This window comes from Podarcis raffonei, chromosome 2 (genome assembly GCF_027172205.1).
Source record: "Podarcis raffonei isolate rPodRaf1 chromosome 2, rPodRaf1.pri, whole genome shotgun sequence".
In the NCBI taxonomy this organism is placed as follows: Eukaryota; Metazoa; Chordata; class Lepidosauria; order Squamata; family Lacertidae; genus Podarcis; species Podarcis raffonei.
In genome coordinates this window covers 6,737,096-6,756,262 of record NC_070603.1, presented here as the reverse complement: position 1 = coordinate 6,756,262, position 19,167 = coordinate 6,737,096, and the positions used below count along the sequence as shown (strand labels likewise).

The 19,167-nt window shown below is 44.0% G+C and overlaps 1 protein-coding gene across 1 annotated transcript; it reads right to left on the bottom strand.

The window, feature by feature from the left end:
- Nucleotides 1-3,506: 3,506 nt before the first annotated feature.
- LOC128405453 (keratin, type II cytoskeletal 4-like) lies at nucleotides 3,507-15,449 on the bottom strand. The gene is made up of 9 exons (XM_053372129.1): nucleotides 14,834-15,449; nucleotides 12,342-12,562; nucleotides 10,705-10,765; nucleotides 10,462-10,557; nucleotides 9,178-9,342; nucleotides 8,141-8,266; nucleotides 7,580-7,800; nucleotides 6,100-6,134; nucleotides 3,507-5,106 (listed from the first exon to the last, which is right to left on the bottom strand). The coding sequence occupies exons 1-9, from the start codon at nucleotides 15,341-15,343 to the stop codon at nucleotides 4,841-4,843; spliced, it is 1,701 nt and encodes a 566-aa protein (XP_053228104.1). The 5' UTR covers nucleotides 15,344-15,449; the 3' UTR covers nucleotides 3,507-4,840.
- Nucleotides 15,450-19,167: the final 3,718 nt, after the last annotated feature.

Here is a 19,167-nt window from a genome sequence, read left to right as displayed (position 1 = left end):
TACCAACCAGTGGAAGAATTGGTAGTATACAAATGCAGATCTACAAGGAGGACATGGAAAGTAACATGCTACTTCTGCAAACGAGAGAGAGAGAGAGAGAGAGAGAGAGAGAGAGAGAGAGAGAGAGAGAGAGAACTCCTTAGTATATTCCCATTCTTGCCCCCAGGCCCTCCTTTTCTTCCTTGTTTCCTAAGAAAACTGTAATTCAGACCTTGTGAGTTCACTTAAGGACAACTCAGCCTTCAGCCTCCCTCCCCCTTCTCAATTAGAGAGGCCTTCATTAAGAGCCCTGTAAATGCTGTAAATAAATCTGTTAACCTGGTAACACCTATCCTAAAAGGTAAAGGTAAAGGACCCCTGACAGTTAAGTCCAGTTGTGGCCGATTCTGGGGTTGCAGCGTTCATCTCGCTTTACTGGCCGAAGGGGCCGACGTTTGTCCACAGATGGTTTGTCCAGGTCATGTGGCCAGCATGACTAAGCCGCTTCTGGAGAAACCAGAGCAGCGCACGGAAACGCCGTTTACCTTTCCCGGGAGCAGTACTTATTTATCTACTTGCACTTTGATGTGCTTTCGAACTGCTAGGTTGGCAGGAGCAGGGACCGAGCAACAGACGCTCACCCTGTCATGGGGATTTGAACCGCCGACCTTCCGATCGGCAAGCCCAGGGCTCAGTGGTTTAACCCACAGCGCATCCCTAACACCTATCCTATGTGCAGCTAAATGCAATAGATGACCTTCAAAGTACAAAAGGCCATCTAGTTTCGTTTCGTTTCGTTTCGTTTTTAGTTTAGTTTAGTTTAGTTTAGTTTAGTTTAGTTTAGTTTAGTTTAGTGTTTCCATAGCTCAAAGGCACTGCAAAAAGCTACACAATGTTCTGCATCCCAGCAATTAAGCTGGCTGAGAAGCCTTTCTTCTCTCTCTCATCAAACCTAGGGCTTCAAGTTGTCCAGAGACAGATAAGGCTTCTTAGAAAATGACAAAACTTCATATTTAGTACTCAAAGATATAGAATGGCTTCCACCACTCTTCCCTCCCTGTGCCCCCTCTAATGCCCCCCAAACAATTTTTGGGGTCAGGAGAATCCCCAGAACAATGTGAGGGGAGGAAAGGGGGATAATTCCATCTGTCAAACTGCAATGTTTGCGCTGACACAATGTTCAGCGTAGTATGACATTGAATTCCGCATACACTGTCTTGAAAAATTTATTCAAGATTAATTAGCCATTGATTGACCTTTCCACCTGTTTTCCAAAGCCAATGTACATGTGAAAGTTGCAAATGGAGCTGTCAATTCAATCCCACTCCTCCATTGTTGCTCACATGGGAGAAAATGAAGAAAACCCATAATCTTATCACAACTAGTGTACACTTCATGTACATAAACATATGTGCACTTACTAATGTTTGTGTAACTTTTGCTTTGCTGTTTGGCAAGAGGTCATTCCCTCTGATTTCATTTACTAGGTTTTTTCCTCTATTCCATGGATTGGCAAACTAAGGCCCGGGGGCCGAATCCAGCCCAATCACCTTCTAAATCCAGCCTGTGGATGGTCCAGGAATCAGTGTGTTTTTACATGAGTAGAATGTGTCCTTTTATTTAAAATGCATCTCTGGCTTATTTGTGGGGCATAGGAATTTGTTCATTCCCCCCCCAAAAAAAAAAAATATAGTCTGGCCCCCCACAAGGTCTGAGGGACAGTAGACTGGCCCCCTGCTGAAAAAGTTTGCTGACCCCTGTATTCCATAGTTCTGCTAAGAGAAAATCCAGTGGTTTGTCACTGTCCCATTTTTCTTGCTTCTATCTGATTATCTAACAGAGCAAGAACATTGTGTACTTGGTGTAAAAGGAAACTGAAATCTAGGTTTGCGAAGCCAGTGGGAGGAGTTCCTTGAGGAAAGCAGCACATCTTTCATTGCTCCCTGTGGGTGGTGGTTAAGCGCTTGGTAGCATAAAGTTACAAAACTAAGGCGAGACACTAGCCGTTCATTTGGCCGTCTCAGCAAAAGGTGAATCAGCATGAGGTTTCCCACTTAAGGGAAGGTCTCACTTGCATACGCAATCCTGTGCACATGACTCTACTTCAGTCATGCTGCTGCAATCTCAGATGTTCTACCAGGGGTGCCAACTTGAATAAAGTACATGGGGAGCAGGTAAGCCCCACCCCATATAACTGATCACATGACGTGGCACACAAACACCATTTGAATGGAAATGCCCTTCAGCTTTGGGGGCCATTCACACTACAAAGTTTTCCACAAGTTTAGCTTTCATGGCTATTCTCAAAGAATCCTGGAAACTGATGTTTGAGAGGGTTCTGAAAATTAGGAATAGAGCGGCAAATTGGATTATTAATGCATTTTAATGAGAAACTACCTAATTTGCACCTTTTTTTGAACAGGGTGATTAAAGGGCATTATGGAATCTGGAGTCACAGACAGGCCTGGGTCAAATGCTTGTGGTCTGTATATACTCCAGATTAGAAGATCCTCCCATTGTCAAGCACTGTGCCATGTGTCAGTCCCTTTCAGTCTAACTTGCCCCATCCCCTCCATCCTCAATTCCTTGCCTGCCCTCCCAGTTTTACATCTACCTCCAATTCCCTGCCACCTCCTCCAAAGCCTCCTCTCCTGCCATCCCCCTCTAAAGTCCTTTCTCCACCTCCCTCTGCCTTGCTTGGCCTGTTACTGGAAGTTTGGGCTGTGAAGTTCACACCTGCAATGGGAATGGACCCCAACCCCATATTCTGTTCCAGCACAGAATGGAGACACACACACAGAGAGAGAAACTTCTCACAGTGGCTACTACCCTGTTTCCCCAAAAATAAGACAGTGTCTTATATTAATTTTTGCTCCCATCGATGCGCTAGGTCTTATTTTCAGGGGATGTCTTATTTTTCCATGAAGAAGAATACGGTACACATTTATTGTATAATTGTGAGTCAGCCAGACTCTGTCAGGGCAGAGCGAGCAACAGGCGGCAGCTTGTCCTGGCGGTGGCGCGGGCTCTCTGATTTAAAGAGACCCTGCACTGCCTGAACAGCTCCAGCTGTGTTGCGGCCAATCAGTGAGCTGTTCGGCGGCGCCGACCACCACGGTCCAGAGGACTCAGACGTCGCTTGGTAGCTTCAAGGGCCTTATATTCTGGGGAGGCCTTATGTTCAGGGGAGGCCTTATTATTGGGGAGGTCTTATTTTCGGGGGATGCCTTATATTACAGTGAGGGGCAAAACTAGAAGTAGGTCTTATTTTCGGGGGATGTCTTACTTTCAGGGAAAGACGGTAGGTGCTTATGGGAAACCTGCAAGCAGGACCTGAGTGCAAAAACACTTTCCTCTCTTGTAATTTGCCACTTCCTGGCATACAGAGACATACTATCTCTCACAACGGAGGCAGAGGAAGGTCATCATGGCTAGTAGGCATTGAAAGCCTTATCCTCCATCCTAAGGCTTTCATGATTACTATCCCAGCATAAAAGCTCTTGGCAAAAACCCAGAAGACACCATTGTTCTCTTCACTTAGAGTTTAATGAGCTGCAAGTGATCACACGCGAGAGGAAAGGAATCACCACCAAAACAAAAAGATTTTCAAGGCCATTACAAAAAGAAAGACAGAATGTGGAGCACAAAGCAGCTAAAGTTAAATTTGGATAAGCCGTCTTGCTTTCAATACGAATGACTTAAGCATATGCTTAAGCTCTCTCATTGGCGTCAATGGGACTTAAAGGAGTGTAACTTTGGCAAGATCACATGCCCCTACCTTTTAGCTGCAGGTATTTTGCATATTCATTTAAGTAAGTAACCATTATGACTCAGCAAACCCACAGGCAGGTAATCACAGGAGAGTAGCTGGAAAGATATTCATTTGTATCAGGGCATTTTTTCCCTAGCCAGAACTCTCCAGAACCTCTCAGGTGGGCACCATTGCCATTTAAGAGAATGAGGGAGGTGCTTATGGTGAGTTCCAGCGCCTCTTTTTTTCTAGAAAAATAGCACTGATTTGCATGTATGAGCAAAACATGAAGGCTGTGTTCACATAAGCAGTTTTTGATGTAATTCACATTATTTCTCCATCAGGTTTCATTCAGAGGAGTTAGAATGTAGACAAAATAGCAGTACTCTTTAAACGTTATGAGAATCAAATAACCTGACTCCTAGAATTGTTTTCTCGTGTGAACCATACCTATCCAGAGTGAAGCCTGTTCCAGGTGTTTCAATCCACCAAAGATATAAAAGTGTCTCCTCAGTTGAAACACAGCCAATGAGAATTCTGGGATATCTAGGACAGAGATATTCCTCCTTGTAGAACACAGGGCAGAGTGCTGCTCTACATAAAAGATGTGTGAATGGTACAAAGGCAAGGCACACGTTTCCTAGAACAACCTCTATAGGACTACCTAATACTGTTTGCCCTTGTTCATGCAAACACAGCCTTCACATACACGTCTGTTGACTAGACCTAATTGCGTTAGGGGCATGAAATGTGTCAACAATGAGTTAAGAACAAAGGGTGGGTTACAGACTAAGTTTGGGTTGGGTTGCTTGGGTTGGATACCGACTACATTAGATGAACTAAAGTCCTACTGACATAAATGAGACAAGTTAGCAACGACAGGTCTCACAGAACTCAATGGTACTTAAGTTCAGCTAACTCACTTTGTATCCCACCCAAACAATGCAAGACTTAAAAAATATCCTGGGAGAGCAGCCATAAGGGCCATAAAGGGCACAGTCCATTTTTCTGAAAGGCGCCAAGATTCTGTTCAGGGTGGCTTTGCAGAGGTCTTCAGAAAAATGGTTCTTTCATCCATGCTGATGTTGTCATCACTGCACCTGTTGCTTCTTATTTCCTGATTGAAGACTTGATGGAAGTGGAGGATGTGGTGGTTTTTTTCACAATGGTGCCTCCGGAACTATATCCTCCTCCGTATCCTCCGCCGACAGAGCAAGCTCCCCCACCTCCTATGCTGCAAACACCTCTTCCGCTTCCAGAGCTGAATCCACCAAGGCCACCAGATCCTCCTCCGTAGCACATTCCACCTCCAAATCCACCTCCAAATCCGCCACCATATCCACCGCCAGAAGTAGTAGCGGAGGAGCCAACCATAGCTAGAAAGGAAGACAACCATGGTTAGCATTGTGGTGGTTTTATGGACTAATATGGCCAATTAATGCCTGGATTGTAGTTCTCTAGCACTGAGCTTGGGGGTGGTGCTACTTCATGTCTGTTCCAGGGCATTCTGTCCCAAGAATGCACCAGTGGAGCATGCAAGCCATTGCCTGAAGAGATGGCAAGTCACTGAAGAAAGAAAGAAGGAAAACTCCCAGCTACTTTGCATCTTAAAATAAGACAAGTGAAGCCTCCAGGGCCAAGGAGTCATCCGTGTGATGAGAGTCAGTTGAGAAAGTGTGTGGCATGTAAGGGCTTAAGCACTGAACTAGAACTAAAGCAGGGGACCTATGGCCTTCCAAATGTTGCTGAACTCCAGATCCCATCAGCCCTTGCCAGCATGGCCAATGGTCAAGAATGATGGGAGTTACAGTCCAGCAGCAGCTGGAGGGCCTCAAGTTCCCCATCCTTGCACTAAAGGGATGCTGGGTTCAAAATGATCCCCATTCAGCCATGAAGTTTATTGGCTTGCTTTGAATGAGTTACAAATATTATCAACCCATGAGCATGAAGCAATGCAAACCACGGCATCATATACAAAAGTTGTTCCCACGTGGTATTTTTGTAACATTTAAAATCGGGGTCAGAGAAACCGTGGCCCTCCAGGTCATCATCCCTGACTTTCTTGAGTTTCAACCTCTTTCTGGCATGTTACTACAGCACACTGGAGTTGCACCATTTGTGGTGGTCAAAAAATGTTCAGGCTAGTGCAAGGGGAGATCTTCCACAGCCCTGATGCCACATTCTGCATCCACAACTTTCCTTCTGTGTCCGTATTTATGGTGCTTAAGAGCTTGGTGCATATCTACTATGACCACTGTTGTCAAAAGCACATCAAGGCACAGTGGTGCCAGCGCATGCCATTTTCCAGAGCAGCTGGTTATAGGATAGTGCCACTAATTTTAAAAGTTGAGTACAGAGTCACTACTTACAGATGCTCACGGTGCTCTGACACTCTCCAGACATCCTGTGAAGGAGAGAGAAAACCTGATGTTTAGGCAAGAGATGAGATCCAATTGGGCATTCATACACAAAATACTGAACAATAATGAACAAATCCTTTGAATCCCTTTGTTGCTTTCATCATCAGGCACTGTGAAAGCGAGTGCTGTGCAGTGCAGAGAGCAGATAGGATTGGACACAGGAGACCCAGGTGCAGCTGCTTGCTTGGCCATCAAGATCACTAGGGAATAATGTGGGCATGATTGGATAGACAGTCTTCGTTTCAAGAGTCAGGGACACCTGTTCCAGAACTTGCAACTCAGATAGGCATGATCCTTCAGCTCACACTAGCCTGCCACAACTTCCAGTGGTTGCTGCAGCTGCACAGTCCACATTGCAAACCTCTCCCAGCACTGGAAGCAGAGGCAAGCCCAGAAGAATAATATGTGCCTTTGTTTGTGACATTCCCAACCTCTCTCCCCCAGGAGAATTGCTACATACTTCAAGAATTATTATTATTATTATTATTATTATTATTATTATTATTATTATTATTATTATTTGTAGTAATAGTAGTAGTAGTAGTAAAAATTGCAGGTGTTCTTTATATGCTTCATATTCTTATTATGACTTATTTGCATTGGATTTTATTGTTGTAAGAGGTATGATCTTTGTGGTATATTTTGCATATAGCAATATAGAAAGGGGGTATACAAATTAAAAGTGAAATGAAAATGAAAACATTTGGATAGATGCCTTGGGCAAAGAAATATGGCAGAGGGCTTGGGTCTAGCTTTGCAGTAAGTAAAGTAACAAAAAACATAACCAGTCTTTTTTAAAAAGAGGAGAGAACCAGCCCCCCCCCAAAAAGACCCAGGACTCCAGTACCCTGAGCCACCCTCTAACAATGTCCCTACTTGCCCTGTTTTTGCCACAGCATCCACCTAAACCCTCTCAGTCAGGATTTGCACTGCCACAGCCTAACCTCAGCTCTTACCAATCCATCAAGTTTAACCATGGCTTAATCTGAGCCAGACCAGTTCACATGTGTGCCCAGTATGCAGTACATCAGGGATGGGCAAACAATGGCCCTCCAGATGTTGCTGGACTACAGTTCTCACCATGGACAACCATCAGGGATGATGGGAGTTGTAGCCCAGCAATGTTTGTAGATCCTACGATTCCCCATCACTGCAGTACATGCTTTCCTCGCCAATGGGTATACATTGCCCACCCCTTACATTTCTGATCTCGTGGACAGGCCTTCCCAAGTGGGCTTCAGTCTTGGCACCTCACCTTTTTAGAATTTAACTGCTGGACTCAGTCAAACATTTCATGGCCTTCCCTCCCCCCCCCCCTCCAGAGGAAGGGGGAGCGGTTATGCAATGAAAGCTCCAGTTTGATTTCCTTTTTTTGGCTTCTCTTCAGCAAAGCCCAGATACACACCTCCTTCCTGTGCATCACACTCACCTGCTCTCCTCTCCTTCCAGCAATTTCCTGTAGGTGGCAATTTCAATATCAAGCGCCAACTTGACATTCATCAGCTCCTGGTACTCCCTCAAGAGACGGGTCATTTCTTCCTTGGCCTTCTGCAGGGCAACCTCCAGTTCATTCAATTTGTCCCTGGCATCCTTGAGGGCCAGCTCACCACGTTCCTCAGCTTCTGCAATGGAAGCCTGCAGCTTCTCACACTGAAAGGCAAGAGAGGCATTTGAAAAACTGATTACTGATATTTCATTTTTATTTTTAATACCAGCAGCACCATTCCTCCTGGATGCAGCGGCTCCCTACATCCACTGGGAACCATTTGTGAGTGCCATATTTTTTTGAAGTGCAAGGTCAGGAGGTAACAAAGAAGCCATCCTACTTCAGCCTGATACCTCTTGGCTTGCCTTGAGTTGTGTTACTAAATGAATTGCTGCAGTTAAGACAACAGCACAGGACTAAGATGACCAGATTGTGAAATTCCAATAAAAATCTCTGCCCCCCTCCACCCTCGGGTTAATCTTGCATATATTCCTCCAGCCTTACCTGCTTCTTCACATTATCTATTTCAGATCGTATCCTCTGAATCATCCGGTTCAGTTCAGAGATCTCGGCCTTGGTGTCACGGAGACTGTCACCGTGTTTCCCAGCAGTTTGCTGCAGCTCCTCATACTGGAATTCAGAAAGAAGAAAGGGGTCAAATTGTGTTCTGTCAGAGAAGATAAATCTTCTTCAAACAAAAACCCAGCTGAGCAATGGCTCAGGTTTTGCCAAACCCTCTGACACCCTTCCAAGGTTGTCCCCAAAAAAAGAAAGGAGTGTTTTTGCCATTCTTGGTGGACTAGCCTGATTAAAAGCTTACCTACAAGTGATTTTGAGGCAATATTGGTAGATTACTAGCCAGTTTCCAGTGGACAACATAGCACCTTGGGGAAGGGCAGTAGCTCAGATATAGGGCTGGGGAAGTCTATGAACCAGGCGTGGGGAACCTGTGACCATCCAAATGTTATTGGACTACATCTCCCCGCATCACTGATCACTGGCCCTGCTGGCTGGGTCTGGTGAAAGTTGGACTCCAATAGCATCTGGAGGGCCACAAGTTCTCCACCCCTGCTGTAAGCCCCAGAGAGTCGCTGCCACTCTGTGTAGACAATACTCAATCAGATGAGCCAATGGTCAAAGCAAGTATAAGGCAGCTTCTTATATTCCAAGTGCTCTTTGCTGGGCTTCTTTGTAAATAAAGCGGGCCTTTTGTCTGTTCCAGCAAAGCACTACATTGTGTGTTCATGAGCATAGACAGGACCACTTCCTTAGGGTTGTTGTGGCTCAACTGGCAAGAGATTTTGAACCCACACTCTTGCTTTGCGAATGTAAAACACATTGGAAAACCATGGCTATTCTAGTTAAAATAAAGCAAAGCACACGGAGCTGAAGTCGGATCACTCCTAGTTTAATACATTGCCTTATGTGCATTTGGCCTTTCCCATTAATGAACAACAAGAGTTTCTTTGATTGTTTGGATTTGGTTTTCACTCAAGGAGGTCATTTTAGACTGGCAAGGCTTGATAGGCCTGAGAACTCACCTTGGACTGGTACCAAGACTCTGCTTCTGCTCGGCTTTTCTGAGCAATTTCCTCGTACTGAGCTTTGACCTCTGCAATGATGCTGTCCAAGTCCAGATTCCGGTTGTTGTCCATTTGGAGGACAACTGAGGTGTCAGAAACGGTCTGCTGCATCTGGCTCAATTCCTGCCAAAGAAATTGATTTACTGATTTTTGTAAGCTGCCATGGGAGTCCATTTGGTTAAAGTGTAGAGTACCTCTACCTTAAATAAATAAATATGTAGACAGTGCCATGGTCACATCATGTTTTTTCACCATAAATGTTGATTTTATCACTTACCTCTCCCCTTAGTAGAGGCATTGGTCTATTTTTTTTCTATAGGTGACTAATGGATGTGGTAGTCCATATTGGCACACCTGCAAAAGGTCTGTCCTTCTAAAAACTATGCTTAGAAATTTCTGGCATCCCAAAAGCTGGACATGAAAATTAGCTGTTATAATACAGTGGTACCTCAGGTTAAGAACTTAATTCGTTCTCGGAGGTCCGTTCTTAACCTAAAACCATTCTTAACCTGAGACATGCTTTTGCTAATGGGGCCTCCTGCTACTGCTACGCCCCTGGCACGCGATTTCCCTTCTTATGCTGGAGCAAAGTTCTTAACCTGGAGCAACCACTTCCTGGTTAGCAGAGTTTGTAATCCAAAGCGTCTGGAACCTGAAGTACCACTGTACACTAGTCAAATTGCTGACATAACAGCAGATGATGTTGCGTGCATATGGATTTATGCATTGCAAGGATGTCTTATGGAGAGGATGCAATGCACTTTTGCACCTTCTGCAGAGAAATGAAGAACATAAAAGATTTCCCATTATAGTGAATAGGAAAACTGTGAGCTTCATTTTAGACAGAGTAGCTCAGGAGATGAATTACAGATCAAAGCGTAGACAGCACAGAGTGACTCAGAAGCAGACTGGAATTTTTACAAGCGCACAGGTAGAAGGGGAAACTTAGGGTCTGTGCACACCCCTAATACTTAATTAAGCAATATGACACCCAAAACTAGTTATCAGATACAGAATAATTTCCTAATCTAACATTTTAGACTAGCCTAACTTTCATAACAGCAATCCCAACTCTTTTACATATGCTTCCATTACCTCTCTAATCTCCACCCCTCATTTCCATATCTCTTCCTCCAGTTGCCATTTCCCAAATGACTCTCTATCTGTCACTCACTCTTAACTCCACCCCAAAATTCGCATCACTCTAGTGTTCTCCCAGGAGGCCACAAAAAGACTACTTACAGCGTCGTACAAGCATCTCAAGAAGTTGATTTCATCTGTCAAGGAGTCCAGTTTCGCCTGCAATTCTACTTTGTTCATGTAAGCAGCATCCACATCCTGAAGGAAAGGACAGAGAGAAGTTCATATTTTGCACACAGTGATGGAGGCAAACACACACACACAGTTCTTCTAAATGCCAGTATGTGAATAGCAACTTGCACCTCTGAATCACTGCAAAGGAGCCAGGAAGCGTGGCACACTTACCTTTTTCAAGAGCACAAAGTCATTCTCTGCTGCCGTGCGCTTGTTAATTTCTTCCTCATATCTGGTCAATGCAAAGAAAGAACATCAGGTTTAAATACTTTTCCTTTTCTATTTGCACAGTTTCGTGTGTCTTTTCCAACATCTATCTACCCTCCCCAATTTCTTGTAAAAAAAAAAGTTCCAATTTCTTTTAAGAAACTGAAATCTTGGATGCAACAGAAAATAATAAAATAGAAGTAATGTGTGAAATATTGCTTTGTTATTCCACAGCAATGTTTGATTAAAAAATCTTGGTCCGGATTTTTTTTTTTTTGAAAGTCTAGATCAGGAGGGGGTGGGGTTGAGCAACGGACATCTAGCCCTGCCTTCTTCTTTCTAGATTTTCTTAACAGTCAAAGGCCTTGTGAATTTGCTTGGCCTGCAAGTGAAAGAGAATTACCAATCCCCAATTTTGCGGGTTACTTGATATCCTACGTTTATAACTCACAGAACATTCCTCATTGTTTCCATTCTTCAGACACTGTCCTCTGCCAAGAGACAATCTACATTCTTTGGCATCAGACAAACAAAGATTCTGTTGAACACCATCCTGATTTACAACATACTTTCCTGGCTCAAGAGTTTATTAAATTACAGTACCTATTTTCAAGTGCCACCAAATGCATACCTTAGGGCTGCCCAATGGATCAGTTTGTCAGAATTCAAGCTGTGGGTCACCGTTTTTGCTAGAGTTTACAGCAGACATAGCCAGTGTGGTGCCTTCCTGGTGTTTTGAGCTACAATTCCCATCAGCCTCAGCTAGCATGGCCAACGGTTAGGGAATATGGAGGTTCTAGTGTACAACATCTGAAGCCCACGGTATTCCCTGCCCACTTATAGCATAGTGTAATCATGTTACTGGACTTCATTGAGTCTTGAGCAATGAAAAGCAAAAACAATTTGTAAAATCATATATTTCGACGTTAGGAGTTATTGGAAATCAGTCATAGTTTTTCACCTCAGGTGCAAAGAGCCAAAAAAATATACAATCACACGATTTTACAAAAAAAAAAACCCTTTAAAAAACCCCTGGTTACTCTGTACATCACACAGGATGTATCCTATGTTCGTGAGTCACCTCATACATAACAGTGAATCAGATCATTCAGTGTGATATAGTAAGTAGACCATGGATATTCAAGTTCAACTCCACATTCCACTCAATGAATGATCTAGGGAAGGTCTCACAGAGAATTTGGGAGCATAAAATAGAATAATCCCTTTCCAAATCCATCAGATTTCTACTGGAGTCAAATTCAAGAGGACGTTAGGTCACACCAGAAACATGATACCATGATCAAATTGTGACTTCTCACTGGCACTGAACATTCAGTGCTGAGTGCCCAAGCTAAGAGGCAAACCAAACACACACACATCTGAGGCCTTCTGTACTCTATCTAATTGTGGGTATATACGCTTTTGTTTAAAATAAATAACTTGAAAGTTAATATTTCTATTTTCTGTCATCCTAGCATCAGCAAAAGGCCAGGTCTGGCTTTTCAAATAGGTAGTCTGGGCCTGGCCCATCCACCTTCCATTGCACCGGCGGGAAAGATCGTTTATTGATTCCCAATTCTTTTGGTTCTATAATCCCTTACTTGTTCTTGTAATCCTCCACAAGATCTTGGAAGTTCTTCAGCTCTGATTCCAGGCCTCTCCTCTCATTCTGAAGACACTCAAGCTGCTTCCTGAGGTTGTTGATATAGACCTCAAAGAACTGATCAAGGTTCTTTTGACCAATGCCAGTCCCTTGGCCCTGCTCTTGCAAGAGTTTCCACTTGGTTTCCAGAACCTTATTCTGCTGCTCTAGGAAACGGACCTGAACCAAACAAAGAATAAGGGTGGAGAAAGAAAGGGTTATGATCATGTACTCTAATTGCCTTTAAAGGGGAGGGCAGTTCCTGGAGTAAATCACTATTCCTGTTTTGGTTTTTTGAAGAGTTTGGTGTTCCTTTTTTAAAAAAAAAATGATGCTAATGTGAATTTCTATAGAGCAAGCTTTCTCTTCTCTGCTTCTTTGAAGCTAAATAATAGAATCATAGAATTGTAGAGCTGGAAGCAACCTTGAAGACCATCTAGTTTAACCCCCTGCAAAGCAGGAACATGCAGCTGTCCCATACGGGGACTGAACCTGCAACCTTGGCATTATCAGCACCACACTCTAACCAACAATGTCAGAAGGGACTGCCATGTATTAACATAATATCCTCCAGATGCTCTAAATCAATACTCCCACCCACTCCCAGCTGTGCTGGCTGGGGATGATGGGAGTTGTAGTCCAGGACATCTGGAAGCACCAGGTTGTCCAAGGTTGGCAGTGGCATAATGCACATCCTGCTATTTCAAAGGTTGCAGTAGGTTAAGCTTAATTTTGAAATGTAGGTAATATATTACAGGAGACAAGTCAGGCTGTTTTAGCATATCTTTAACCAGAAGAACAAGCTTACTGTTTAATTTTGGGATAATGCAGAATCAATGGATGCACATACAGTAAGCAAAGAATAGTGGCGACAGGGATGTTTTAGCAGTGCTCCTGAGCTAGCAATAGGAACAGCTGCAGACACAAAATGAGTATCCCTCTTTTCATCTTTAAAATAGTGGAGGAAATTTATTAACCTTCAGGGCTGGAGAGAAGATGGTGTCAACAAACCTCTCCCTCCAGTGCCAGCAAATTGACAGGATAGAGAATAACACCTGCCCATTGTCTCAATGCCACCATTACTGTTAGTGGCTCTGTTCCACTCAGGCTCATGCGCAAAGCTTCAGGAGCCACATTAAAGCCACTTTCAGTTATGCCACATGTCATCTGACTTGACCTTCACAGTTTCCTTCTAATGAGCAAGAAATAGTGCCCTGCTCCTTCTCATACAAGCCAGGCTGTCCTTGCTTTCTGGAGATGAGGATGTGGCCACTGCCTGTATCATGATGCGGGTGTGACCATCACCTTCTGGGCTTTTAAAGTATCCAGGTATTCTTCACATTGCTCAACTCCTGGATAACTGAAACCACAGCAACAGGTGCTGGATTCTGACCAGTGTCCTCTTATGGAGCACTGGACATGGCCATTACTCCAAACCTGCCTGCTGATGTTGCTTTCTCCTAACACCACTTATGTTCTCCTTCTGTTCTCCTAACACCACTTATGCATCTCCTTCCTCCATTCTAGGATTTCCTTTGCATTGCCCACAAGCAGGGAGACCTTCCAGTTGTGTGTTCTGTACTGCAGCCACTACTTTTTAGCCTCCCCAAGACCCTTGAGTCACAATAGGCGGCTGAGGGATGCTATGAGGAGGTGACCAGAAAAGGAAATAAGAAGGGACAAGGATTTGTTGCATCACTGATGCACATATGATGCAGATCAGCTGCACATTCAATGCACATCTAACACCCTCAGTTTAGTGGGATTCAAAATAGCTTCTACCCTTTCCTATCTGTAGGGTCACTAAAGGATCAACATGGTAGTTTCTGGGTATTGGTCCAGGATTGTCCTGGGGAAGAAACATATGCCCACCTTTTCCCAGATTATCTTTCACTGCTTACTGATTAGTACTGACAACATTATGCAAATGGGCATCTCAATAGTACATACTTGCACAGGTCATACCCCCAGGGCATCCTGAGAAGTATAGTTCTGTAATGGGGAAGGATCTCTGAGAATAAGCATCTGCTTCACCAAACTGCATATATATATATATATATATATATATATATATATATATATTCAATTCTGTTCCTATTTACTTGAAACACTCAGGACTGGCATACCCTCGGGGACTCACATTTGACCACCCCTCCATGAAGTATACAGGTTAAATATAAAACCTCTTGATTTGAGATTTTGTAACAAGGCAAATTAGAAAGAATCATAACAAAAATGGCAAAATAACGCTTTTAAAATGGCTTCACATTTTTCAGCCTTGAAATTCATTGTTCTTGTTGTTTTAAAAAATACAAATCAGACCAGATCTGATAGACATAATACTAAGTACAGACACAAGACAAAAGGCCCTCATACTGAAAAGCAAACAGGAAAGAGAAAGAGAAAATCTCGGAGCTACATGCAAGTTAAATGCTCTCAAAATCATTTCACCTTGTCGATGAAGGAGGCAAACTTGTTGTTGAGGGTCTTGATCTGCTCCCTTTCTTCAGTCCTGACTTTTTGGATCTCCGGGTCTATCTCCAGGTTGAGGGGCTGCAGAAGGTGCTGGTTGATGGTCACCTCTTTGATGCCACCAGGTGGGCATGCTGGGAATGGAGGGCAGATTGCAAGTCCTCCTGGACCACCAAAGCCACCGCCAAAGCCACCGCCAAGGCCACCACCAGCTCCAAAGCCCCCAGCCCCTTGGCCACAGGCGCCACCGAAACCCCCACCAAAGCCACCGCCACCATATCCACCATAGGAGATTCTCTTGCTGCCCCCCATGTTATGCAGGCTCCTGCTGCCAAAGCCACCGCCTCCGCTACGGACAGAACATCCACGGGACATGGAAGCAGTGTTGAAGCTGACTTTGTTTCCACCCCCAAAGCAGACAGAGCTGGAACTGAAACCCTTGTTCTGAAACCCTCCTCCAATGCTCCGGGCACAGGACTGGCGAGACATGGCTAGAGGAGAGGTTGTCTTGCTGGTAGTGTAAGGAGTGATGTTCCAAGAAAGAGTTCCCAGTAATGAATGAGACTGAGCCCCTCTGGCAGGAGGGAGGAAGATCTACCTTTTTATCCGTTCGGAGAGTTGGCTGGGTGACAGGGGAGTGGAGGAAAAAAAGTAGTCATTTTTTTATATTGTATTCTTGAGCTTAGGTGTGCTTGGCACCCTCCCTCTTGCTCTGTGCCAGAAACTGACCTTCCCTGAAACACACCCCAAAGAGCTGGAGAAGAACCTGCAGCTTGACAGTGAACTCCTGGCGACCCCAGATTACCTGCATCACCCTTCTGTCAACTAAGACTAGATTTCTCTGTGAGCCTTGCCTGAATGGCAGGGCATGGCAGGTTCCCTTGACATTCTTTTGCCCTGCAGGGAAAATAATCCCCTGGCTGAGATATCCCCATCACTCCCTTTTCTGAAACTTGATGGCAGATGGTTCCTTTCAGAGGGTTCCAAAATTAACCTTCTGACATGCAGGGTTCACTTTTTTAAAAAAAACACCCACCCACAATTGCACCACACATCTGGGCATTTCTTCTTGGAATAAAAGAAATAAATCCAACATCAAATCTGACTTTCAGATTTCTGAAAGGGGCGGGAGGTTGGGTAGAGAAAAAGACACTTCCTCAATTTGAAACGCCAAATAAATGACAATATTCAGCCAAGCAGGAAAGAACTTGTAGCTTGCAAGGCCTCTTGTGGGCTTTACAACATTTTTATCCAGCTCTTCCTCCAAGGAGCTCAAGGTGGCATATTTGATTCTTTTCTCCCCTCAATCACTTTTATTTTCAAAGCAATCATTCATTCATTCACGGTGTATATTTATTCTTTATTTTACAATGTTATATCCCATCTTTCTTTTAGCACGATTATCTATATAGCTCTAGCAGTGTGCATGTCACTTTGCAGAAATAAATAATAATAATAATAATAATAATAATAATAATAATAATAATAATAATAATTTATTTATATCCCGCCCTCCCCAGCCGAAGCCGGGCTCAGAGCGGCTAACAACAGTAAAATAATACAGCATTCTAAAATCAATTCATTATAAAATCAGTTCAAATCAAATTAATGGCAACCATTGGGCTAGAGTTCTGTGAGAATTACGAAAGGAGGGGGTCAGGCTGTGCCCTGGTCAAAGGCCTGGTAGAACAGCTCCATCTTGCAGGCCCTGCGGAAAGATATCAAGTCCCACATGGCCCTAGTCTCTTGTGACAGAGCGTTCCACCAGATTGGAGCCACAGCCGAAAAAGCCTTCGCTCTGGTAGAGGCCATCCTAACCTCCAATATGTTTTTGTTTGAGGACCGTAAGGTTCTCCGTGGGACATACCAGGAGAGGCGGTCCCGTAGTCTCTGCCCCAAGGAGCCTACCATTTTAAATGCAGCACAGTTCAAATTTAAATAGGACAAAGGTTTGAGCAATCCCAAATCCCATATGTTTCAATCTGCCTGGATACGGCAGGAATGCAGGAAGAACTGCCTCATTTAAGAGAATGAAAAAGCCGCGATACATTATAGGATAGGAAGGAGATTTGCTTCAGTTTGCATTCAAAGATTAATCTACTTAATCTGCATTTTTTGAAACTGTATGTGAACAGAAGCACAACCTTCCTTGGACATTTGAACTTCTCTGAATTTTGCTGTGCAGTTTACCAGCCAAATGACGCACACAAAAAATGCATACACTAGAGAAACGTGTGCATAAATGCAAAAGTTAGTAAAAACAGCATACAAAAGCACATTCTGTTGGGGCAATACCTTGCCAAAATAGGCATATCAGTCAAAACTGCATGCGGAAAAAATGTATTAGGATTATGACAAAAAATTCAAGCTGATGCAGAAATGTGGGAAACAGCACTTATGATTGGAAACTAAGAGAAACTAAAAATAGAGAGATTTGCCCATCCCTAATGTTAGAGCGAGAGAAAGGTAGAACAATGGGATACTTGACTCATCACAAGTCAGGGAGCATTACAGATGGTATATGAACTGTTGAAAATTCTATTCACATTGAATCACAATGCACTTATTCAGGTAAGTGTTACAGTTCATTCACTGCGATAAGCCCAGAAAGCTGTCGAATTGGAGCTTTAGTCCTCCAATTGACAGACCTGACAAGTGGTGACAGAGCAGCAGTGGTGCTCACCTGCACCTCCCAGTGAAAACCACTCCAACATGTCATCAACCATCCACAGCCCATCCAGGCAACGGCATGACACCCTGACAAGCCTTGGATGGTAGGCTCGTCCTTGCTTATAGACAGCCCATACCCTAATCTAAAACGGCTACTGCCCCAAATCAGGTCACCCAGCAGAGGCACAAAGACCATACCTAGGTGCCCAAGAGTGATGGCACTGGAAAGGCTAGCTTATTCATTGTGGCCGCAGAAATGCACAGGGAATAAAGGTGGTAGTCTTTGAGGTGCTATAAGATTTTTGGTTGTTTGGGACAAGGAGCGTCCCTGGTTCACTGCGAGGAATCATAGAATCATAGAGTTGGAAGAGACCACAAGGGCCATCGAGTACAACCCCCTGCCAAGCAGGAAACACCATCAGAGCACTCCTGACATATGGTTGTCAAGCCTCTGCTTAAAGACCTCCAAAGAAGGAGACTCCACCACACTCCTTGGCAGCAAATTCCACTGTCGAACAGCTCTTACTGTCAGGAAGTTCTTCCTAATGTTTAGGTGGAATCTTCTTTCTTGTAGTTTGGATCCATTGCTCCGTGTCCGCTTCTCTGGAGCAGCAGAAAACAACCTTTCTCCCTCCTCTATGTGACATCCTTTTATATATTTGAACATGGCTATCATATCACCCCTTAACCTCCTCTTCTCCAGGCTAAACATGCCCAGCTCCCTTAGCCGTTCCTCATAAGGCATCGTTTCCAGGCCTTTGACCATTTTGGTTGCCCTCCTCTGGACACGTTCCAGTTTCTCAGTGTCCTTCTTGAACTGTGGTGCCCAGAACTGGACACAGTACTCCAGGTGAGGTCTGACCAGAGCAGAATACAGTGCACTATTAGTTCCCTTGATCTAGATGCTATACTCCTATTGATGCAGCCCAGAATTGCATTGGCTTTTTTAGCTGCCGCGTCACACTGTTGGCTCATGTCAAGTTTGTGGTCAACCAAGACTCCTAGATCCTTTTCACATGTACTGCTCTCAAGTCAGGTGTCACCCATCTTGTATTTGTGCCTCTCATTTTTTTTTGCCCAAGTGCAATACTTTACATTTCTCCCTGTTAAAATTCATCTTGTTTGTTTTGGCCCAGTTCTCCAATCTGTCAAGGTCGTTTTGAAGTGTGATCCTGTCCTCTGGGGTGTTAGCCACCCCTCCCAGTTTGGTGTCATCTGCAAATTTGATCAGGATGCCCTTGAGTCCATCATCCAAGTCGTCGATAAAGATGTTGAATAAGACTGGGCCCAAGACAGATCCCTGTGGCACCCCACTAGTCACTCTTCTCCAGGATGAAGAGGAACCATTGATGAGCACCCTTTGGGTTCGGTCAGTCAGCCAGTTACAAATCCACTGAGTGGTAGCATAGTCAAGACAGCATTTTACCAGCTTCTTTACAAGAATATCATGGGGGACCTTGTCAAATGCCTTGCTGAAATCAAGGTAGGCTACATCCACTGCATTCCCTTCATCTACCAGGCTTGTAATTCTGTCAAAAAATGAGATCAGGTTAGTCTGACATGACTTATTTTTCAGAAATCCATGCTGACTATTGGTGATCACAGCATTCCTTTCTAGGTGCTCACAGACTGTTTGCTTAATG